The 24,334-nt window shown below is 50.5% G+C and overlaps 1 protein-coding gene across 7 annotated transcripts in view; it reads right to left on the bottom strand.

Annotated features, from left to right (window-relative positions):
* LOC102450378 (sodium-dependent phosphate transport protein 3-like) overlaps nt 1–24,334 on the bottom strand; it is a 27,138-nt gene extending 2,804 nt beyond the window's left edge. Inside the window, exons 1-13 of one of the 7 annotated variants that reach the window (XR_012897587.1) lie at nt 24,178–24,334; nt 20,947–21,104; nt 18,774–19,070; nt 17,755–17,988; nt 17,382–17,469; nt 16,592–16,678; nt 13,981–14,099; nt 13,013–13,174; nt 12,531–12,663; nt 12,296–12,443; nt 11,814–11,904; nt 10,126–11,276; nt 3,854–8,079 (exon numbers count right to left, since the gene is read on the bottom strand). Coding sequence is in view for 5 of the 7 variants with exons in the window: in XM_075908679.1 (XP_075764794.1) it covers nt 11,145–11,276; nt 11,814–11,904; nt 12,296–12,443; nt 12,531–12,663; nt 13,013–13,174; nt 13,981–14,099; nt 16,592–16,678; nt 17,382–17,469; nt 17,755–17,988; nt 18,774–19,070; nt 20,947–20,988 (1,533 nt within the window). In the remaining 2 variants the exon portion in view is untranslated. Of the gene's footprint in view, nt 1–3,853; nt 11,277–11,813; nt 11,905–12,295; nt 12,444–12,530; nt 12,664–13,012; nt 13,175–13,980; nt 14,100–16,591; nt 16,679–17,381; nt 17,470–17,754; nt 17,989–18,773; nt 19,071–20,946; nt 21,105–22,985; nt 23,223–24,177 lie in introns of those variants that run through there. The other 6 variants (XM_075908679.1, XM_075908680.1, XR_012897588.1 and 3 more) reach the window with 6 other exon arrangements.

The raw sequence follows: 24,334 nt of genomic DNA, 5'->3' as shown, positions 1-24,334 counted from the left end.
TTTTTGTAGTAGGGTGCGCGAACAAGGAAAAATCGCCATCCCTGTGGTGGAAGGCATTGATTGCTGCCAAGTGCACTCGTAGAGATGCAAGAGCCAGGCCATTGTCATGTAGCTGCAAGAGGTATTCCAATATACAAGGTAGGGTTGCAAAACGCGAGTCCACATTGTTGTCCATACACCATGCTTGGAACTTCGACCACTTAGCCACATAAGTGGTTCGTGTGGATTCTTTTCGACTATGCATCAGCACTTGCTTGACTCGCTGAGAACATGATTGTTCGGAGTCGGTGAACCAGCAAGCATCCAAGCGGTGAGGTGCAGAACTTCGGGTCTCGGGTGCCTGAGGGATCCGTTGCCCTGGGTCAACAGATTCGGAAGAGAAGGCAGAGGATACGGCCCTCTCACTGACATCTGGTGGAGCATTGAGAACCAAGGCTGACGAGCCCATGCCGGTGCTAGGAGGATTACCCGGGCCTCATCTATGTTGATCTTTTCCAGAACCCTGGGAATTAACACTACCGGGGGAAAGGCGTATAGTAACGATGTCCCCCAGTGGAGAAGAAAGGCATCCCCCAGGGAGTGGCGTCCTATTCTGGCTCTTGAACAATAAGTGGGACATTTCGAATTGAGTTCTGTCGCGAACAAATCTATTGTTGGAAATCCCCATCGAGCGAAAACACGAGTCAGCACGTCCGTGCGTACCTCCCATTCGTGGTCGTGAGGAAAACGCCTGCTGAGAGAGTCTGCTATTAAGTTGTCGATGCCTGGAAGGTAGGATGCTGTGAGAATGGTGTTGTTGGCGATACACCAATTCCATAAACGAGTGCTCTCTGCGCAAAGAGAACGGGATCGGGCACCCCCTTGTTTGTTGATATAGAACATAGTCGCCATGTTGTCCGTTAGAATCCTGGTCGTTGTATTCTGAATGTGGACTTGGAAATGTTTGCAAGCATGTCGTACCGCTCTTAACTCGAGCACATTGATATGTAGTAGCATCTCTTGTGTCGACCAACGTCCCTGAACCGTGAGATTGCCCATGTGAGCTCCCCAACCTGTAAGGGAGGCATCTGTAGTAATTTGTGTTGTGGGTTGTGGGCGATGAAATGGAACGCCCGTGAGAAGATTTCCACTGTAGGGAATCCCGGACATACTGTGGCACCACTACCGGCCTGTGGACAGTGTGCTTTGACGGGATGTAAACCGTGGCTAACCAATGCTGGAGGCAACAAAAACGTAACCTTGCGTTGCGCACTACAATGGTTGCGGCAGCCATGTGTCCCAACAGCTGTAGACAGACACGTGTGGGAATTGTTGGAGCATGCACCATGGTGTGTACCAGCTCTTTGATTGCCGTAAAACGTTCCACTGGTAAATATGCTCGCGCTGCAGTTGAATCGAGTCGTGCACCTATGAACATGAGGTTTTGAGAGGGAACTAACGATGACTTCTTTGAGTTTATGAGGAGGCCCAGAGCCGCAAATTCGTCGGATACTGTCCAGACTATGTGACATGTTTCCATATATGTGTGACGTAGTGGGGGTACTTGCTGGGCTGTGGTGACCCCTGCTGTCTGGAGCAAGACCCAGCAGGGAAAACCTCGCTAGGCAGAGGTAATGCCAAACTTGTTGAACCAGGGGCCAGACACCCCCCATGGAGAGGAACAAAGGAAGGTGGAATACTGCCCTGGCTGGGGGGCAGGGCTGGAAGTTAGTTAGTTGGTTGCTGGCTGTCTGAGAGCATGGAGGAGAGCCTAGGGGAAGGGGCTGGAGTTTAGGGGCCCAGTCTCCCCCATCTCAAGGGGGCCTGAGGCAGCCTAGCCCAGCTCTGTGACCAGATTACATCTGTGCTGTGCTGTATCCTGGAGAGGCAATAAACTTCCTCTATTCCACCGGCTGGTGCAGTCTGTTTGTGCCATTTCGGGGTGCAGGAGACGGGGGACCCCCAACGCGCCGTCACACTGGTGTCAGGGGTGGGATCCACTGCACCCCGTGGATGAAGCTCCCAGCGGTGAGTGACAAGGCGCAGTAGAAGCAAGAGCCCTGGAGCCAGGCGTGCTGGAGATAGAACGAAGCGGTTCCTGGGAATCGTGGGGCGCTGCAGCACTAGACTGGTGAGTCTGCACCGAGGGGCCCAGCGGGCAGATGGCCTACGCCCGACTCTTGAAGGCAGAGCTGGTGGGGCTGTGCAGAGAGAGGGGCTTCCCTGTGCAGAAAGCAACCAAGGCCCAGCTGATTGCCCAGCTAGAAGAGAACGACCAGCCACAGGGCCAGGATCTTGTCCCCAGGGGAAGCAGCCAGACCCCCCCTGAGAGTGTGTCAGGCTCAGAGAGGGGGAGGAGTGCTGGAACGCACCGGAGAGATGAGACAGCTTCCCCCAGGAGGCCTGCAAGCTGCGGCCCATCTAGGGCAGAGGCCAGCCAAGCAGAGCTGCGGCAGCTGGAGATCCAGCTGCGGATCAGGGAATTGGAAGTACAGGACCGAGAGAAGGAGCGCCAAGATCGAGAGAGGCAGCAACAGCATGAGCTGGCCATGGCAGAGCGGAGAACCGGCGGGGCACCGGCTGCGCCAAGTGCCGATGGGCCCCAGGGTCCCAGGACTGCCAGACGCTTGGAGAGGCTCGTGGTGGCCCAATTGGAGGACATGGGTGACATAGACGGGTTCCTCGGTGCCTTTGAGAGGGCCTGTGGACTGCAACGGGTCCCCCCAGCTGACTGGCTGCAGGAGCTCGTCCCCGCACTGAGCCAGGAGGCGGCCGGAGTGCTCAGTCAGCTGGAGGACCTACAGCCAGGGGATTACAACCGAGTCAAGGAGGCCCTGCTGCACAAGTTCGGGCTGACCCCCGAGATGTACAGGAAGAAGTTCCGGGGGGTACAGAAAGGGCCACGGGAGACCTATGTGGACCTGGCCTCCCGCCTGGCGCAATACTGCCGCAAGTGGGTGTCTGGAGTCGGAGCCCAGACCGCAGAGGAGCTGCTCAAGCTGGTCATGATGGAGCAGTTCTATGAAGTGTGCCCACCCAAACTGAGGCTGTGGCTCAAGGACCGGAGACCAGAGAACCCCCAGGAGGCCGGGAAACTGGCGGATGAGTTCACGGAGAGCCGGTCCGGGTGTGAACGGGAGTCCCGGAGAGAAAGGGAACCGCGCAGAGACCGGATCTCAGCTGAGCGACGGAGGGAGTCAACTACGGGGCGAGCCCAAGGAACAGGTCGTCTGCGCCCCAGAGAACCAGCCAGGCCCTGGACAGAGACAGCCCAAAGCCTAACTTGCCATCGCTGTGGGCAAAGAGGCCACAAGAGGGCTCAGTGCACCATGTCCCAGGACCGGGGACTTTCCAGGGTTAACTGGCTGGGGCGGGAGGAAGGGCAGGCTGCCCCAGAGGCAGGGGCTGGCAGGCAAACCTCAGCTCAGAGAGAGGGGAAGGATGCTCAGTGCACCTCCCCTGGGAGGTCTGATTCTCAGGAGGCGGATTTCTCTGTGTACCGGGTGGGGGCAGGACGGCCCCTGCGGAGCGAGTGCCTCATACCCCTGGAGGTGGATGGTAGGAAGGTGACGGGCTTCTGGGACACGGGGGCGGAGGTGACTCTGGCCCGATGCGACATAGTGGCCCCAGAGCGGATACTACCCCACACCCAGCTGACCCTGAAGGGCATAGACAGGTCCCCGTTTAAGGTGCCTGTAGCCAGGGTGCATCTGAAATGGGGGGCGAAGGAAGGCCTCAAGGAAGTGGGGGTGCACCCGCACTTGCCCACCGAGGTGCTGATGGGGAATGACCTAGAGGAGTGGCCCCATGAATCCCAGCGGGCTCTAGTCACCACCCAGAGCCAGTGGGGGGCTGACAACGTGGGTCTAGGGAAGGACTCCTGGCAGCAGCCTCAGGGTCCCAACCCAGTGGACACGGGGTCCAGCCAGGCTGGGACTCCGGACCTAGGCAGAGGTGGGGGACAAGTCCCGATCCCTGCCTCAGCAGCTGAATTCCAGGCTGAGGTGCAGGCAGACCCCTCCTTGCAGAGGCTGAGGGACCAGGCTGGCCTCCATGCAGCTCAGCCCCGGGGGAGAGGTGGCCAGGAGAGATTCCTGCGGGAGCGTGGACTCCTGTTCTGTGAATGGCTTCCCCCCAGGAAGGTGAGGGCATGGAGGGTCCAGCGGCAGCTGGTCATCCCCCGAAAGTATCGCCTCAAGCTGCTGTATTTGGCCCACGACGTCCCCGTTGGGGGCCACCGGGGGATCCGGAGCACCCGGCTGAGGCTGCTCCAGCACTTCTATTGGCCGGGAATCTTTACAGCCGTGCAGCGGTACTGCCGGTCCTGTGACTCCTGCCAGAGGGGCGGGAAGGCCCAAGACAGTAGGAAAGCGGCTTGGGGGTCTCTACCCCAGATAGAGGAGCCTCTGGGCTCGCTGAGAGAGTTATGGGAGGGGAAGTCCTCCCTGGGAATGGAAGCCGCCCTGGCTGTCCATAGAAGGCTCGCTGGGCTCATGGCCCCGGCCCGAGAGACCCTGGCCAGAGATCAAGGCCAGCGGAAGGGTGGGTGTGACCCCCGAGGACAGGCCTGTGCCAGTCGCCCTGGAGCGGGGCGGCGAGTGGACAGAGGGAAGCCAGCTCATGTGGGGCCTCACCAGGCCCAAGTCAAGGGGAGCACCCATGTCCCCAGGGCGGGTTCCCACGCAGAGGACCCGAACTTCCCTAGGTCACGAGCGGAGTGACCCTGCTCAGTTCGCTCTCGGAGGGGGGAGAACTGTGACATAGTGGGGGTACTTGCTGGGCTGTGGTGACCCCTGCTGTCTGGAGCAAGACCCAGCAGGGAAAACCTCGCTAGGCAGAGGTAATGCCAAACTTGTTGAACCAGGGGCCAGACACCCCCCATGGAGAGGAACAAAGGAAGGTGGAATGCTGCCCTGGCTGGGGGGCAGGGCTGGAAGTTAGTTAGTTGGTTGCTGGCTGTCTGAGAGCATGGAGGAGAGCCTAGGGGAAGGGGCTGGAGTTTAGGGGCCCAGTCTCCCCCATCTCAAGGGGGCCTGAGGCAGCCTAGCCCAGCTCTGTGACCAGATTACATCTGTGCTGTGCTGTATCCTGGAGAGGCAATAAACTTCCTCTATTCCACCGGCTGGTGCAGTCTGTTTGTGCCATTTCGGGGTGCAGGAGACAGGGGACCCCCAACGCGCCGTCACAATATGTCGTACCCCTGAGGAGACAATCGTCTAAGTAAGGAAATATTGTCACCCCCAGTCTGCGTAAATGGGCCGCGACCACCGCTAATGTTTTGGTGAAAACTCTGGGAGCACATGCTAGACCAAATGGTAGGACCTTGTACTGGTAATGCTCGTTCCCCAACTGGAAACGAAGAAAACACCTGTGCGCCACGTGAATCTCTACATGGAAGTAGGCGTCCTGCAAGTCGAGGACTGCAAACCAATCCTTTTTGTTCAATGACGGAATAATGGTTGATAAGGTTACCATCTTGAAACAGTGCTTTCGAAGGTACCGGTTTAGCTTTCGAAGGTCTAGAATGGGTCTCCAACCTCCCAACTTCTTTGGTGTGAGAAAATATCGGGAGTAAAACCCCTTTCCCCAGAACTGTTTCCCTCTATCGCTCCGATGGCGAGCAAGCGTTGAACTTCCTGTTTCAACAGTTTCTCGTGAGAGGGGTCCCTGAAGAGGGACAGGGTAGGGGGAGCGGTAGGGGGAATAGAGAGAAAGGGGGTGGAGAGGCCGGACCGAACTACTTCTAGCACCCATCTGTCCGTGGTGATTGCAGACCACTGGTGATAAAATGAGCGTAGACGATGGTGAAAAAGATGATGATTTTCCATGTTGATTAAAGGCAGTTGGCTTGCATCCTCAACAAGCAAGTCAAATTTGCTGCTTAGTCGACGACTGATTAGCTGAACGGTTCTGTTGTGGCCGCTTGCGCTGAGGGCGCTGTCTAGGACGCTGGTTGTCGAAGGGACGTGTCTGTTGTCTAGAAAAATTGAAATCGTATCTCCGTTGGTAAGGGAAATAACGTCTCCATTTGAAGGAAGGTGTGTACATCCCAAGCGTATGTAGAGTTGTAAGTGAATCTTTCCCCGAATGGAGGACCTCATCAGTGTTTGCCGCAAAGAGTTTAAGTTTGTCAAACAGTAGATCCTCAGCCTTATTTTGCAACTCCTTTGGAGCCCCTGCTGATGAAAGCCAAGATGATCTCCTCATGGCTATACCTGTAGCAGCAGCTCGAGCTGCTGTGTCAGCCACATCCATGGCAATCTGTAGTGCAATACTACATGATGCGTACCCTTCTTGAACTATTGCTCTCAGGAGTGGCTTCTTGCTGTCTGGAAGATGGTGCAGCAGCTCTGTTAACTTTGAATAATTATCGAAATTATGATTCGATAGATGGGCTGAGTAGTTTGCAATTCGTAACAACAGCGTGGTTGAGGAGTAGACTTTCCTGCCAAAAATATCTAATTTTTTATTGTCCTTGTCTGGAAGGGTATTTCTGTACTGTGGCGCCTTATTCCTACGTTGAGCTGCGTCTACTACCAACGAGTTAGGTTGGGGGTGATTGAATAAAAAGTCCAAGCCTTTCGCCGGAACAAAATATTTCTTGTCAGCCTTTTTACTCATAGGGGTAACCGATGTTGGGGTTTGCCATATCTCATCCGCCACTTCCATTATCGCGTCATCAATTGGTAATGCGATCTTTGCACTTTGTTGTGGACGGAGGTTTTTCAAGAGGTGGTGTTTCTTAACCGGAACATCCGCCAGCTGTATTTCCTGCATGCCCGCCACTCATTTGAAGAGATCCTGAAAGTGTTTCAGATCATCCAGTGGGGAGATGTCAATCGGGCATATCGCCTCATCCGGGGAAGACGAGGAACAGTCTGCTAGAGGAGTCTCCGGCTTAGGGTCTTCTGTTTCAGACAACTGTCCCTCTTCCGGTTCAGACTGGTCTAGCTGGATCGTTGGACTCTTAGCCGGAGAAGGTGAATGTAATGGCTGTGATCGGTGAGGTAAGTATTTTGCTGTCGGTGATTGGCGGACGCAGGAAGATCCCCTGCGTGATGATGGAGTATAGTCACGCTGGGGACGATCATAATATGATCTATGATAGCGATCATAATAGTGCTCGGACCGCGACGGGGAGGAGTGCCGAGAGGAGCGTGCACTACCATGATGGATATAATAGACGCGACATGAAGAGTGTCTACCAGACCCGTACCTCGAAAATCGGGAGGGTGAACGGGATCGTGAACGGGACCGATGTGTGTCTAAGTACACTGCATCCCTATAGTCATGCCGGCTGTGCATAACCCATGAAGGAGACACGTAAGCACAATAGCGATCATGTCCTCCTGGTGAAACAGTGGAGAAAGGGACCTGTCCCTATAATGGGTCTTGGATAATGACTTTCTAGGTGTAGAAGTCCCATCCATCCCCAGACGCATGGGGGAGCCAGGCACCGAATGAAAGTGAAGCGGTGCTGGAGAAGTCAGCTGTTGCGGTATGTCGTCCGGTGCCGAGGTTAATGACGGTGCCGCGCCTGAAGCATCCACACGTTCTGGTTCAGATGCCGGTGCTGGAAGGGGTGGTGCCGACGCTGGGGCAGGCAGGATAGGCACCGATGCATTAGGTGCTGCTGAAGCTGGCGCGGAGAGGCTGGTCAATTGTGGCACCGGCGTGTCTGTCAGTTTCAGGGAGCGCGCTGCTGAAGCCGGTGCAGACTTGCCAGCCAGCTGCGGCGCCGCTCCTGATGTCGGCACTGAAGCTGATCTCCCTCTGGGCGGTGGGGGTTCTCCCCTACCAGCCCCAGCAAAGTTACCAGATCCCCCGGGGGTCACCTTGGAAGCTCCTGCCGACGTTGTGGCTGCCGCAGGGAGAGAGCACGTCGGGGATGGCTTTGCTGTCTTGGAGAGAGCCGATCCCGGAGAAGCTGCTCTCCTCTTATGCCCCAAGGTTTTTGTGGTCACAGGAGGGATCGGATCAGGCTGCAATGCCTTGTCAAACATTAACATTCTGACTTTCATCTCCCGCTCCCTCCGGGCTCTTGAGGTTAATTTTCTACAATGGTTGCACTTGTCAGGGACATGAGTTTCCCCCAGGCACCTAGAATCATAGAATCATAGAATCATAGAATAATAGGACTGGAAGGGACCTCGAGAGGTCATCGAGTCCAGCCCCCCGCCCTCAAGGCAGGATCAAGCTCCGTCTACACCATCCCTGACAGATGTCTATCTAACCTGTTCTTAAATATCTCCAGAGAGGGAGATTCCACCACCTCCCTTGGCAATTTATTCCAATATTTGACCACCCTGACAGTTAGGAATTTTTTCCTAATGTCCAATCTAAACCTCCCCTGCTGCACTTTAAGCCCATTACTCCTTGTCCTGTCCTCAGAAACCAAGAGGAACAAATTTTCGCCTTCCTCCTTGTGACACCCTTTTAGATATTTGAAAACCGCTATCATGTCCCCCCTTAATCTTCTTTTTTCCAAACTAAACAAGCCCAGTTCATGAAGCCTGGCTTCATAGGTCATGTTCTCTAAACCTTTAATCATTCTTGTCGCTCTTCTCTGTACCCTTTCCAATTTCTCCACATCTTTCTTGAAATGTGGCGCCCAGAACTGGACACAGTACTCCAGCTGAGGCCTAACTAGTGCAGAATAGAGCGGCAGAATGACTTCACGAGTTTTGCTTACAACACACCTGTTGATACAACCTAGAATCATATTTGCTTTTTTGGCAACAGCATCACACTGTTGACTCATATTCAACTGATACAAGTGTCATGGCCGTCAGCCGTTGGCATGGCTTCGTGGCACTTTAAGCATTTTTTGAACCCAGTTGAGCCAGGCATTGTCACCACAGTTAAGGAATGCCTGTGTAATCCCCGTATGGGTAGTCAATTTCACCAGCTTAGGTGCGGCGGCTTTCACCGAAGTCTGAGAGAAAACTTTTTTTTTTTACAGAGAAACAAGAAAAAGGAACACGACTAACATGAAATTTTAACTAACTCTAACTATTTACAGTAGAGAACTATCTAAAACCATCAGTAAAGAGAGATCAGGGAGCTCCGACCGCGACCTGAGGCGGTTGAGAGGAACTGACGGTTGCCGGCTCGCACGTGGCTGATCAAAGGAGCGAACGCTGTCCTGCTGAACCACGCATGCGCGAGCCGGCGGAGCACGGCTATGAAAAGTCTCCGAGCCGCGGCGCCGGGACGGGACCCGACACCTAGAGTGGAGCACCCACAGGGCCACTCGAAGACCAACAGCCTCTCTCCATCCTCTTTGGAACTTCTCTTCAGGTAGTTGATAGCTGCTATCAAATCCTCCCTCATTCTTCTCTTTTGTAGACTAAATAAGCCCAAATCCCTCAGCCTCACCTTGTAAGTCAAGTGCTCCAGTCCCTAATCATTTAGGGACTTTATCCAATACATTCACATCCTTTCTGTAATGGGGGGCAGGGGAGCAGAATTGGATTAAATACTCCAGATGTGACCTCACCATTGCTGAATAAAGGGGAATAATCACTTCTCTAGACCTGCTGTCAATGCTCCTTCTAATGCACCCTAATATGCGGTTATCCTTCTTGGCTACAAGGGCACACTGTTGACTTATATCCAGCTTCTCATCCACTTTTCTGCTGAACTGCTGCTTAGCCAGTCGGTCCCCAGCCTGTAACTATGCTTGGGATTCTTCCATCCCAACTGTAGGACTCTGCACTTGTCCTTGTTGAACCTCCTCAGATTTCTTTTGGCCCAAACTTCCAATTTGTCTAGGTCACTCTGGACCTTATCCCTACCCTTCAATTATCTACCTCTCCCCCCAGCTTAGTGTCATCTGCAAACTTGCTGAGGGTGCAATCCATCCCCTCATCCAAGTCATTAATAAAGATATTGAACAAAACTGGGCCTAGTACCGACCCATAGGGCACTCCACTTGATACCGACCACCAGCCAGACATCAAGTCATTGATCACTACCTGTTGAGCCCAACAATCTAGCCAGCTTTCTATCTACCTTACAGTCCATTTAGCCAAGCCATACTTCCTTAACATGCTGGCAAGAGTACTACGGAGACCATAACAAAAGCCTTACTAAAATCAAGGTATATCACTTCCATTGCCTTGTCCATATCCACAGAACAGTTACCTTGTCATAGAAGGCAATCAGGTTGGTCAGGAATGAGTTGCCCTTGGTGAATGCATGTTGATTATTCCTGATCACTTTCCTCTCTTCCAAGTGCTTCTAAATGGATTCCTTGAGGATCCTCTCCATGATTTTTCCAGAGACTGAGGTGAGGCTGACAGGTGAGTAGTTCCCTGGATTGTTTTTCTTCCCCTTTTTAAAGATGGGCACTATATTTGCCTTTTTCCAATCATCTGGGCAAATAACTTCCCAAGATCACTAAGCAGGCCAAGGACAGAGCTGGGAACCCAGGTCGAGGTGCAAGCCACTGATTTATCTACTAGAAAACACTACCTCCCAAATTCATTTGGTCAAGTGAATGCTGAGAAACAGGTCTGTCCTTAGGATTTAGGGGGCCCTACATAGAACTATTAAGCTGCTGTCCCTATGACTGATGGCAGCCGGGGGAGGGGGAACGACAATGATTTTTTAGATATGTGAAAAAAATCTTCAGTAACACACTAATGAAATTTTGTTAAAGCAAATTTTAAACCAAGATCCTATAGATTCACCCAGTACATTCAGAAAATGATAGTATATACCTGGGGTTGACAAGTGACTGTTAAATGGCTTCACTACCACTTAAATGACACAGGTTTGGTGTTCTGCTAATAGCTCTGGCAGCCTTTTTCCCCTTTTAAGTTAACTAGACTCTCTCCGGAGAAAGCAAAGCCGCAGAACAGGGATAGAAAGAAGTGGATGGGTGAACATTAAGACTCAGTGGTGCCCCAAATTTTCAGGTGTCCTACACAGCTGCCTATTCTGCATACAGGTAAGGATGGCCCTGCTGAGGAAGGATGTGAGAAAAGGGCACAGAATTCAAAAGTTTGGTGATTAGGTCTGGCAAACCAATGGATCGTGTTATTCAGGTGTTCAGTGCTGGAATGAGAAAAGGGATTTCTTGACTAATTTATGTTCCCTGGGGTGTTTTTCACCCCCTGCCCTTGTTACATATTCTTCCTCTGGCAGCATGCCTTAGCATTTCATTGGACAGCAGTGTCCTCCCTCGCCCAGTCCTGGAGAGTTGCGCTGCCAAAGGTCACATAGAACAGCAGGCCAAACAGATTGAGGGCTGCTGTCATGAAGAAGACATTCCTCCAGCCAGTCAAGAGGTCCTGGGAGTGCCAAACAAGAGCAATTAGTATCTCTTTTCCCACTATCACCACATGGTCTAGAAACACACAGGGAGAACCTGGGGCTTGAGCCCATTTGTGGGTAGATTTAGCCATGGAATGGTTTTCATTCAGCTAAAGACTTTGCAGCGCCAGTTCACTCTCTGGCTGCAGATTTCGCTCCTCAGGCTCCATGTGACTGACTCAGCTACGCACTGCAGCGCGCTTGGGAATTCCTTGGGAAATCATAGCATGCTGATTTCAAGCAGCTTTATCTTCCTTGGTACCCAGCTCTCCCTACTGACCCACTCTCCATCCGTCTCTCTGCCCCCCCTCCATTTTAGGGATGTAAAAGGTCATGTAAAAAGTTAACTGGTTTAACTGTAGAGCCTGGGGTGTGATGGGCGGGCCCAGCAGAGCTGGAGTAGCTCCCTACCCGTGGTGCGATGCAGGCAGGCCTGGCCAGACCAGAGCAGCTCCCCGCCTGTGGCACAATGCAGGTGGCCTCCAATGTGACCATCAGTAGAGACCCTGAATTACCTGGCTGGTGAGTAATCCAACTGCGGTGGGAGCGATTATTCCTGACACGGTTCCAAAGGTACTTGTGATTCCCAGTAGTAACCCAGCGTATCTGGGGAGAAGGGAAGGGAAAATTTCCTGAGCAAGGCAAAGAGAGACTTGCAACAAGGGAGAAAATTAGGTTCCAATTCCTTCTCCCCCAGGCAATGGCACTTAACCTGCTAACAGCTTCTAAGACAGCAAGTGCCACTGGAATAAAGTCATTATGCATGTAACAGTCTCCACTAGCTAGCAGTGGTTCCTCAGCTTAGTCCCTGCCTGTCCTCTTGAAATCCACTAAGAGCCTTTACCTGCTGCTGTAAGGGCTCTGAGCCTGCATTTCTGTGCCTTGGTTTTGCCTGTCCAGCTTCAGATGCCAACAGCTGCAGAGGATCAGGGAGAGGAGAAGCAAAAGGCCGCTGAAATGGCTGAGGGCTGGGATGACACCGTCTGGGGGGTCTTACCTGGGAGCAATGTCGATCTGGTTAATGTTGAACCCAGCCCCGCACATGCTGATTATAGTCATGGAGAGTGTTAGAAAGCCCACAGCTGCTGGGTAATCACAGCCAACGTAGGACACAGCCACCAGGGAGATGGCTGGGAGCAGCATCCCTAGGGAGAAGAGGGAATGTGGATTATATGGCTGACTGTGTGAAGGCTGATGGAAAGAACCCGAGGGCAGGAGGCATCTGTCCTTACCCAGCCCCGAGAAGAGCTTCCGCACTGTTGCTGTGCTGAACACATGCCTGGACAGGAGGAAGTCGGCCAGCAGCCCTGATATGATGGTGCCCAGCCAGTTCCCAATGTAGGGAAGCGCAGAGAGGAGCCCATTCTGTAGAGTGGAGGGTAAGGGACTGGTTATCTTGCTCAGAGCCGTCAGAGGGACCCAGCATCACCAGCATCTGGATGTGCTCAGGGGGGTTGAAATGTCAGCACCACAAGAACCACCCGTCTGGTTTGGGCCTGAGGTTCATCCAGCCCAGCATCCTGCCTCTGCCAGTGGCTAGCACCAACCAGCCACTTTGGAGCAAGGTGAAAGAAACAGCCTAACCCGTGGAAGTCAGAAACTGGCCTAAGTCCTGAAGCTGGGGGTTTAACACGCTGTCCAGAATTGATTAGAATGCACTTTTATCCCCCTGCATTCAGGGGACAGCCTGGTCCTGCACGACAGCACAGCTCACCTCTCTGATGTCAAAATGGAGCACATCATTCATGTACATTGGCATTGACGTCAGCAGCATGTAGAACAGCCAGTCATTGCAGAGATAGGCGACTGCGATGGCCCATAAAGGCAGCGATTTAATCATGGCCAGGAGTGGAAGGCATCGTCCATGGGAGCTGCCCTTGAAGGAAATGCACCTGTGAGGCCCATTCCTCTCCCATGACAGTCCACAGTCCCATGATCCAACTCATCCCTTCACCTCCGACTCCCCTCACATCCAGCCGCAGATAAAGCCTAGTGCTTTTCCTAGGGAGAATGCAGCCTTCCCTCTTCATCTCCACAGATAAGGGTTCAGCCCATGCTTCAGGCACCTCTGAGTTTACCTGTGCCGCCTCCCACTCCATGGCTCACTCCTGCATTCGGTCCAAAACACCACACTTACAGCACCTTCCCCTCTCACCATCGTGCTCCTCCTTGGACCTCCTCTGCCTCAGATCCAAGCTCCTTTCCCTCACCTCAGGCTCCCCCCACAACTTAGCCCTGACCCTCCATCTCCAACTCCTCCCTCTGCTCCCCCAGGTTTCTCCCAAGCTTTATCTCCTCTCACACTTGGCTTTCAGGCTCCATCAGATTGCCCCTGCACATATAGCTGCCTCCTCTAATTCAACCTCCCTTGGCTTCAACAAATGTCTCCTTAAAATACCCATTTCATGAAGCACAGGCAGGCTGATCTCCTCCCTGGCCCTGTCTTTGGCCCTTTCGCATTGATCTCTTCTCTCATGTGTCCTCAGTATCTAAGTCTGAACTAATCTGTGAGCTCCTTGGGGCAGGGCCCTCTCTTTTATTTACAATGGCACCGCTCTATAAATAATGCACTCAGCAGAACTCTGAAGATAGTCTCATTGGAGAAGGTCCCATTGTCCCAATCACTATTCAAAGGAGGATATATGGGGCAACTAGATCAGAGTTAAAAGGCTTTCCAGGTACCTGGTTGGCCAGTGATGACACAATGTGCTCCTTCTCACTGGCACTAATACAAGGGTGAGATGCAGGATCTTCATAGACGAGAAGGAACCAGAACACACACCAAACGCAGCCAATACCACCTATGGAGAAGGGGAATCACAGAATCATAGAACACTAGAACTGGAAGGGACCTCGAGAGGCCTTCGAGTCCAGTCCCCTGCCCTCATGGCAGAACTCAGTACTGTCTAGACCAGGGCTACTCAACTTTGGAAGCCCCTGGGGCCACAATGATACTCTCAGCATGTGCCGAGGGCCGAAACTTAAGAGTGGTTGCATATACATGCAAATATATATGCAAATATATGCAAATAGATTGTCACACTGACAGGCAGAATACAAAGATTAAGGCAAGACAACACAACACGCAGGCCCCATTTAAGTCAGTTCTGCTGATGCTAATAAAAAATGTGACATTTACCTGATTTCCACCCATATGACAGCACTTTTAATGAGCAATGATAGTCCAGGAATGTAATTACTAGAACGCAGATCAACAGAAGACCATTCTATTGACAACTTTTTTGTTTTGGCTCCCACCCGCAGGTCACAAACAAACAGGCCACGGGCCACGTGTTGAGTAGCCCTGGTGTAGACATCCCAGATAGATGTCTATCTAACCTGCTCTTAAATATCTCCAGAGATGGAGATTCCACAACCTCCCTTATTCCAGGTGACTTATTCCAGCATTTAACCACGCTGACAGGCAGGAAGATTTTCCTAATGTCCAACCTAAAACTCCCTTGCTGCAGCTTAATCCTATTGCTTCTCATTCTATCCTCAGAGGCCAAGGAGAACAGTTTTTCTCCCTCCACCTTGTAACACCCTTTTAGATAACTGAAAACCCTATCATGTCCCCTCTCAGTCTTTTCCTTTCCAAACTAAACAAGCCCAATTCTTTCAGTCTTCCTTCATAGGTCATGTTCTCTAGACCTTTAATCATTCTTGTAGCTCTTCTCTGGACCTTTTCCAATTTCTCCACATCTTTCTTGAAATGTAGTGCCCAGAACTCCAATTGAGGCCTAATCAGTGCAGAGTAGAGCGGAAGATTGATTTCTCATGTCTTGCTCACAACACTCCTGTTAATGCATCCCAGAGTCACATTTGCTTTTTGCAACAGTGTCACACTGTTGACTCCTATTTACCTTGTGGTCCACTCTGACCCCTAGATCCTTTTCTGCTGTACTCCTTCCTAGTCAGTCACTTCCCATTCTGTATGTGTGAAACTGATTGTTCCTTCCTAAGTGGAGCACTTTGCATTTGTCCTTATTAAACTTCATCCTGTTTACCTCAGACCATTTCTCCAATTTGTCCAGATCATTTTGAATTATGACCCTATCCTCCAGGGCAGCTGCAACCCCTCCCAGCATGATATCATCTGCAAACTTAATAAGCGTACTCTCTATGCCAATAGCTGAATCATTGATGAAGATATTGAACAGAACCGGTCCCAAAACAGATCCCTGCAGAACCCATTTGTTCTGCCCTTCCAGCAGGCCTGTGAACCATTAATAACTACTCTCTGAGTATGGTTATCCAGCCAGTTATGCACCCACCTTATAGTAGCCCCATCTAAGTTGTATTTGCCTAGTGTATTGATAAGAATATCATGCAAGACCATATCAAATGTCTTAACAACGTCTAGGTATACCATGTCCACCGCTTCTCCCTTATCCACAAGACTCGTCAATGGCTCCTGTCCCAGATCTTCTGGTGGCACAGGTGTGTAGATACAACAGAGATGCGTAGGCAAGACACTACAGCTCTGTGACAGACTGCTGCAAGTTACTAGCGCCTTCAAGGATGGGCAGGTCTGTTCAGCTGACTCATGCTGACAGTCTGACCAGGTGGGGCCCTTCAACGCTGATCCATGGTATAAAAGGGTTTGTGTCCCCCTTCTTGGGGGAAGGAGGAATGAAGTGGTAGGGCAGGAATTTTTGCCTTGCACCAAACAACTCAGGCTGGGGATCCTGCCTGACTTTCCTTAGTGGGAGAATGAAGGAAGAAGTGGAAAGTGGCTGAGTGTGGGGCACTGCTCCTCTCCATGTGTGTGCCATGTCGAGCTGACAGGGAGCTACTTGCCCATTCACAGACCCCCCCAACAGGACAGTGAGGGTGCACTGCAATGCCAGATGGACAGACAGAGGTGGTGCAACACTTCTGTAGCTTTCCAAACATCCTGTTCAAGGCAGATCGAGGGGCTGTGCTGGCTAACAGACCTCATCAATGTCTATTCCCTTACAGATTAAAACAAAAGATGCCAGCATGCCAGACCTGAGACCTCCCATCCATGGAGCAGACATAGCTGGAGTAACAGCAATGCGAGCCTCCTCTGCACTGCCCACCTGACAGATGTCCAGCGTGAGCTGGAGGGAAGTCCAGTCCCTCTGGCCATTCAGCCCTTTCGACTGGGGGTTCTGAAAGTGGTCTCTCCAAAGGGGCACGTTTCTTCATTAGGAACTGGATGAAGAGCCCTGACTCCTCACAGAGGTAACTAGAAGACCTTCCTATATTTCACTCTTTTGTGGTTTCACTTGCCGGTGAATCTTCAGCAGTGGAAACCACAGCAACTCACCAAAGATGTAGAAGACGTAAGGCCACCCAAGGTACTGGCAGATGATCCCAGCCACAGGGAAGGTGGTGAAGGTCCCAAAAGTGCACCCTGAGGAGCAGATAATGAAGAGTTCAGAGCGAGGGGATGATAAGGTGGTGTTTATAGAAGATGACCCAGGCTTCCCATACCATCATACAGTTGTTACTGCCCTATCGAGCCAAAGCTGAGAAGACAAAGTGGAGGAGAAGATAGAGGGAAGAAAGGAAAGGGAGAAAGAGCAGGAGAGGTGGACATGCAGCCAACATTATCCATGAAGGACCTTCGGTCTAGAATAGGGGTGGGCAATAAGACGGAGGCAGTTTCCTGGGAGGCTATGGCTGCTTTATTTACCTGTACAACCACTGTTACGGCCACTTGCAGCTCCCATTGGCCATGGATCACTCTTCCTGGCCCATGGGAGCTATGGGAAGCAGTGCAGATGGGGACACCACTTCCCACAGCTCCCATTGGCTGCAAACAGTGATTTGCAGCCAGCAGGAGCTGCAAGCACCCTTACCTGCTGAGACACAGGTAAATACAGTGGTGGCGACCTGCAAGAGCTAACTCCGGCAAACAGCATCCAGACTGCAGGCAGTTTATAGCCCACCACTGGTGTAGAATCTGGACCTTTCTCTAACTCATGAGTGGCTCTGTTTGTCTGGAGCATGGGCAAGAGAAGCTTGAATCAGGAGGGATCTCTGTCACGCAGGGGGGCGGTGCTGGAACTCCAGGAATGGTTGATTCGATGGCAAAGAGAATCACTCTTTCTTACCAGCGTCAGCAAGATTCATGAGCCTGCTGCGTTCCAAGGGCGGAGCCCATTTTGCCCACAGTGTGTACTGGGCTGGAAATATCACCCCCTGCCAAGGAAAACACAGATGTGTGTGAGCACAGCAGGGAGGAGGGCACTCTGGGAGCAATACATGGTGGAAAGCATTAGTAGATCTCATGATCTTTCACTGCTGTGACCCTTGTCCCACCCATCCCCGCACTTTGGTTCACCCTTGTTTCTCACTTGTGAACTCTTTGGGGCGGAGACCTGTCTTGTTAACTTCTTCTGCAACGCCAGGTCTATGCATGATGCCACATACAGAAAAGTGCTAGCCACTGAGAGCAAAGCGATTGGAAGTGAAGGCCCTACCTACCTCTGCCATGCCCAGCAGTGCCTGCAGCCCAATGAGGTATGCCGCTCCAAGGCTGGCTGCGAGTGGCATAAGAAGGGTGAAAACCGAGGTCGAGAGCAGCCCACAGCCCAGCAGTATCTTCCCTCCAAACATTCCCGACCAGTATCCGCCGAGGAGCTGGGTGACGATGTAACCATAGAAGAAGGCACTGAGGATGATGCCCTGGGTTTTAGAGCTCCAGTCATACACGGGGGCCTGGATAAGACAGAACTTGCATCAAAAGGGGGAGAAAAAAAAAACAAGGAATGTCCCTTGAGGGAACACTGCAGCAGCTTGAAGACCCAGCTAAAGGGAGAACCATTCTCCCAGACCCGGACACTCCAGGAAGGGGTTAAGTAGCTCGTACGCACAGACCTGTCACCACTCAGGGGACCAGCGATTTCCTTAGTTTACACACATGCAACGGATACTCTGCAGTCAGCCCCAAAGTCCTCTCTAAACAGCACCTCATTGCTATTGGGCCATAGTGCAAAGCCAAGAGGTAGAGCCGTTGTTGTTGAAACGATCTGGCCTACAGATGTAAAAGGTTAAAAGGTTAACCGATTAAACCAGGAGTGTGGAAACCATTTTGGTGTCGGGGGCCACTGACCCACAGAAAAATCAGTTGGGGGCTGCACATAAGTGAAAAGTAAAACACAAACAAAAACCAACCAACCCAACCCTCAATGACATGCCCCCTGATTGAGAAAGACACTCCCCATATTCCTCTCACACCCCAGAGCCTAGGGAGGCCTAGCCTAGTAGATTTTGTGTGCTCCAGCCCCACAGTGGGGAGACTGGAGTGCCAGCACGGGCTCCCCAGTGCTGGGGAGGCCTCCCCATGAGCCTTGGGGGCCAGATCCAGGCAAGCTGGGAGCCACATCTGGCCCCCGGGCCTGAGGTTCCCCGCCCCTGGGTTAAACAATATAATTTTAATCGTTTATCTGGTTAACTGTAAACCGGTATTTACACCCCTGATCTGGTCCTGCCTTTACACTTACTCCTTGGGGGAATTCTCGGTGTGAGCCGTTGGGCTGAGCGTGTGAGTGATTGGGGCACACGTCCATGGAGACATTGGGCAGGCTGCCTGGGCTGGTGCCATTCGTCATTGCTATGATGGTGATGCTGAGGTTGACCCGGAGCGCATACACCATGAAGAGGGAGAGGTGCAGGATGAGAGCCAGACTGTATCGAGCTGAGCAGAAGCCTGGTGTGGGTAAAATCACAACAAGCCGGAGACTGTCAGGGAGGCTGCAGATTAACCTGGAAGGTGCCTCTTCCCTCCTGGCTTGATGAATCTACAGGGAGAAACTTCAGAACTTTCTTTCATGCTTAAATTTGACACTTTACGAATGGGCCTTAACAAAGATGCTAATTACTGGTACCTTAACCATTACAAAGATAGCTTCCCACTTATCACCCCTGATTAGCCATTCATTGACTCAAATAGCTATTCCCTCCCTCACCGCACCTTCTGTACTAAATCTGATTTGTCAGTTTAATAATGTGTTCACTTTTTTCATTGTATTCCTTTGGTATATATGGTCATGCCAATTCTCTTCCAGAATATGATCTGAGGAAGTAGGTCTGGCCCACGAAAGCTCATCACCTATTAAACCATCTTGTTAGTCTTTAAAGTGCTACATAGTTTTTCCTTTTGGTTTAGGAAACACCAACAATCGCCTTATTTCTACCGCAAACCATTCTCCTCTGAAGTGTGCACCTTGGAAACATGTGCATGCACACACGCACATACACCCGCGGTAAGAGAGAATTTCCCCTTTGCCCTCCCCCAGCAGGTCTGCCAGCTCCGGGACAGGACTCTTGTTGAAGTAAAGAATTACTTTTGGATCGGTGCTGAGAACCAGTCTAAATCCCTGCAGCAGCAGCACTCAAGTGTGTGGCTGCTGCACCACCCTCTTTGCCATTCTGCACTGCGCTGGCAACCCTGGTTTCCCTACTTTACACACCCAGCTCTGGAAGAAACCCAGGAGCAGCTCAGAGGGAGCACACACTCCCTGTGTTCTTTCAGGAGAGGGTTCCCACATAATAATCCACTTTACAGCAAGCTTCTTGGGCAGGTGTAAGGGGACTGTTACCCCTTACTAAAACTCTGTGGGAGTTTTTTGGTTTACCAGCTTCAGAAGGGGAAGGGTTCATGAGACTGACAGACCCCAGAGACAATGGAAAGCAGTCAACACTCCAGCTCAGCCTGACTGACAGGTTGTAAGTGGGGATTGTTCTGGCTCTGTCTCTGAACAAACAAGCTGTGTGCAGAAGAGGTCCTGCAAAGACAGAGAGCTGAGAGAGGAGTACAAGAAGAAGTCCTGCAGCGACAGAACCAGACACAGACAGGCCAAGCAGTGCAGACCCTGTGTTGAGCAGCAGACTGGCAGTGCTCAGAAAGCCAAAAGGAACAGAGAAGCAACACAAGGAGCTGGAACTGGCCAAGCAGCACAGCCTGCAGCTGGATGTGGTGAGCTACTGGGACCTGCAAAGTGTGGGGAAAGGCTCTGGACTGGGAGAGGGGTCTGGCCACTTAGAGACTGAGGCTGTGTGGTCACTGCCAGTGCAAGCGTGTCCAGCCTGCAGCCCCTTGCAGCACATCCAGGGCTTCTAAGGAAGAGACTGTGAACTGTCCTTACACTCTGCAGACTGCTGTGTTGATGTCCCTGTGCTACAGAGCAGGGCTGTGTATTCTCATTTAACCATTCTCATTGTTTCTTATTCTATTCTCTTTAATCAGTTGATGTTTAATAAATTGTATTTGCTTTGAACCTTATGAAGTGGTCACTGGGCCAAGAAGGCCTGCAGTGTAAAGAGAGCACCTCGGAGTGGGGACACCCTAACTCCTGCCCCTAGTGACTACAAGGTCAGGGATTAAGCCCCAGGAAACCTGGGCCCAGCCTTGTTGGGGTTTCAAGGGCTCTGCTACTCAGGAGAGTGGAGGGGGAGCCCTCAGGATCAGGGAGCCGTGGGGTAAAGGAAGTGGGAGCGGGGACTCGGATCCTTTCGCTGGTTCATTTCACCGGGGTGTATAGAAGCCAGGAAAGTTCCCCACAAGAGCGGGACCATTCCCCCGCTTACACAGGCACTGAGTTTTTACTCTCCCCATTATATCAGAGTGGAGGAGGAAGTCCCAGATTCAGAGCAGTTCCCCTCAAGTAGATTTACCTTTCCTAAGGAACAACTCCTGGTTGAGCAGAGGGGCAGCATCTTCCTGATCCAACTCCCGGCTGTCCTCTGCCTCAGTGATCTCTGTGCTTTGTTGCATCCTTTCCTGGAAGCAAAACGGATACCTTTTCCTCCTCCTGGGTACGTCTCAGCAATTGCTGGAAGAAGAAACGTCTTAGACATCAGCAAACTGAGGGCCTGAGACCATTTCCTCAATACTGATCTCATGCCATTCTTCCTACAATGCAACCAGCCCCATCACAGGAGCTCCACAGGCTTGTGGAATATGGACACTACCCATGCAATGTAAATGGGACACCTTTTAAGAACAATGTGATTTACAATGATACAAAACAACTTCTAGGCCCTGCCTTGTGTGGTCCTTCCTATTTTTGCCTTTGATTATCACAGCCTCAAAACGGATACAGAGCCCTATTTTCCGCACAGCTGGATAGAATCATAGAATCATAGAATAATAGGACTGGAAGGGACCTCGAGAGGTCATCGAGTCCAGCCCCCCGCCCTCAAGGCAGGATCAAGCTCCGTCTACACCATCCCTGACAGATGTCTATCTAACCTGTTCTTAAATATCTCCAGAGAGGGAGATTCCACCACCTCCCTTGGCAATTTATTCCAATATTTGACCACCCTGACAGTTAGGAATTTTTTCCTAATGTCCAATCTAAACCTCCCCTGCTGCACTTTAAGCCCATTACTCCTTGTCCTGTCCTCAGAAACCAAGAGGAACAAATTTTCGCCTTCCTCCTTGTGATGATATTCCTTATTGCGGATACTCTTCTCTGCTGAAATAATAGCCTTTCTCTGCACCCATAAGATACCCTCACTCTGTGCCCTGGAAAATATATTCATTCCAGAGGCAGCTGCCCAGCTGAAACATTCTTTGACACAGAGGCTACGTCTAAGGCCATAGATAAAGGGATGTAAATTAAGCACGTCAATATTGCAAATGAAGCCAGAATTTGAATTTCCCGTGCTTCGTTGGCATAATGGTGGATGCCGCTTTTTTTTGAAATGGGGCTTTAAAAAAAAAAAAACCACAACAACCCAAAATGGCAGTTTAGACGGGGCATTTTCGACAGAAATGCCCTGTTTCGAAAGATCCTGTACTCCTCAAAAAATTAGGAGTACAGGATCTTTTGAAACGGGGTTTTTCTGTCGAAAATGCCCCGTCTAAACTGCCGGGTTTTTTCAAAAACCCCCATTTCGAAAAAAAGCAGCGGCCGCCATTATGCAACTGAAGCATGGGATATTTAAATCCTCGCTTCATTTGCACTTTCAATACATCTAATTTACATCCCTCTGCCGACAGAGAGGTGTAGTTTAGACGTAGCCTCTGCAATGCATAGATGTAAGTGGGGCTCCTAGAAATCCATTTGCCATGGAAAAACATGGAATAGGCATTTTAACTGAGAATCTTTAGTTTTTATTTTTTGTGAAAATACAGAAACTTGTACAGTGGAACCCTGATTATCTGATCTAATAGGGCTTAGGGCCAAATTGGATCATCAACAATTTGGATAATCAGGAGAAGAGATGGGTCTCTGGCTGTCAGTTTCAAAATTGTAAATACATGAATAAAACATTGTTTTCAATGATAGCTTGTACCCATGGTCCCCATGGGAGCAAGTTGATGTCACTCAATTAGGGTGAGCTGTGAACAGAATGGGGTGGACAAACCCCCAAAGCTGATGGATATTCTAATATTTAGATGTACCAGGCCAGAACACGGGAGCTATTGTACTACCGCCCTGGGTACGCAGAAGTCCAAACCATGCAGTTCCCTTAAAGAACCCCCCTGAGGCCTCCCTTCAGGTACTCAGGTCAAATATGATGACAATTACTGAAAATCTTATTTTCTCATATAAAAGAAAAAGTTCTTCCAATCCCAAAGAACCAGTCACACCCCTGGGTCAATAGCTAACTTAGCTCTTACACAGAAATACATGCTGAGAGCCAATTCTTCTAAACTAAACTACAATTCGTTAAAAAAAAGAGAGTATTGATTAAAAGATACATACAAACAAGTTAAATTCTTGAGGTTTCAGCTATATAGATTCGTTGAACTTTGTAGTTGCAGATGGATCTTTTCAGAGCAGTTCAGCACTATTAACTCAATGTCCCTTATAGGAAGATCAGGAAATCCTAGGATCTCATCCTTTATGTCTTGGAGCTTTTCCCATAAGCATCCAAGCAGATACAAGATGAAAAAGGATCCTGTCCAAAGGAACTTTATACCTTTGCAGCTGTCCCTTGGCCTGGGAGAGCACAACAGGCTTTTAATGTAATTTTCTGTCTCCCAAACATGCTGGCAATTAGTGCAATGTAATTTATCCATTAAACAGTACACATGCAGTTTACCACAACCTTCAGAGAGACATATAAACAATAATATTACTTCAGTCAGGTTTCATCATAAATGGTAACACTCCCTTCTGATCTTAGATCAAAGGTCTAGTAACAGACATGGATTGTTTGTTCACATCAGAGTATCTGAGCAAACACCTGCCATTCTACTACTCTCACAATGCAAGTTTGCATTTCAAAGTTCTACTCTAATCTAATGAAACAGTCCAATTATCATTACACCTCTTCCTAAAAACAACAAGCAGTCCTGTGGCATTTGGGCATAAGCTTTCGTGGTCTGTAGCCCACTTCCTCAGATGCACACCAAAGCTGATACCCAAATAAATGTTAGTCTTTAAAGTGCCACAGAACTTCTCCTTGCTTTTGCTGAAGCAGAGTAATACCATTACCTCTCTGAAATGTGTTCCCTCTTCCTTAACAAGTCTTCAAAGAGAGGCCCTGGCTAACTTTCTGGCCATGTGCTGCATTTTAATCAGATGTCTAATATTTCAATCAGATAACATCACATACCTATATATATTGTGGCTAGAGAAACTTAAAATTCAGAGTTTCATTGTAATGGCAGGAAAACATAGATTAGTATGTTTTTTTCCATTGGCGCATTTTGGGTTTTTTTGTTCTTGAATCAAGGAAAGTTAGGATCTCTGTAGATAAGCAAGAAGTGCTAGGTGCATAGAATTGCTGTGATAAAAAGAGAACCCTCCCACATTAAAATTCCACCTATTTTCCAACATACAGCTCCACATCTGGGCAGCTTCCCCCTCATCCCAAAGTGAAGTAGGTTTGAGCTGATTTTCTGAGTTAACAGCAACTTCTCTATAAATAAAATCCAAATGATCAACTCACAGATGAAGCAGAAGCAGACACTGGTCCCACCACTAGTTTTTCAAATACAATCTCTTGTTTTCTGAGCAGGAAGTCCACAGCTCCTCATTCCTATAGGGATGCCACGAATTCAGTCTGGGAGCAACAAGTGAGTCACGTGAGAGGCAAGCCATGTGAC

This window comes from Pelodiscus sinensis, chromosome 25 (genome assembly GCF_049634645.1).
Source record: "Pelodiscus sinensis isolate JC-2024 chromosome 25, ASM4963464v1, whole genome shotgun sequence".
Lineage (NCBI taxonomy): Eukaryota > Metazoa > Chordata > Testudines > Trionychidae > Pelodiscus > Pelodiscus sinensis.
Note: the sequence above shows the minus strand (reverse complement) of the source record. Positions and strands in the feature narration are given on the sequence as shown.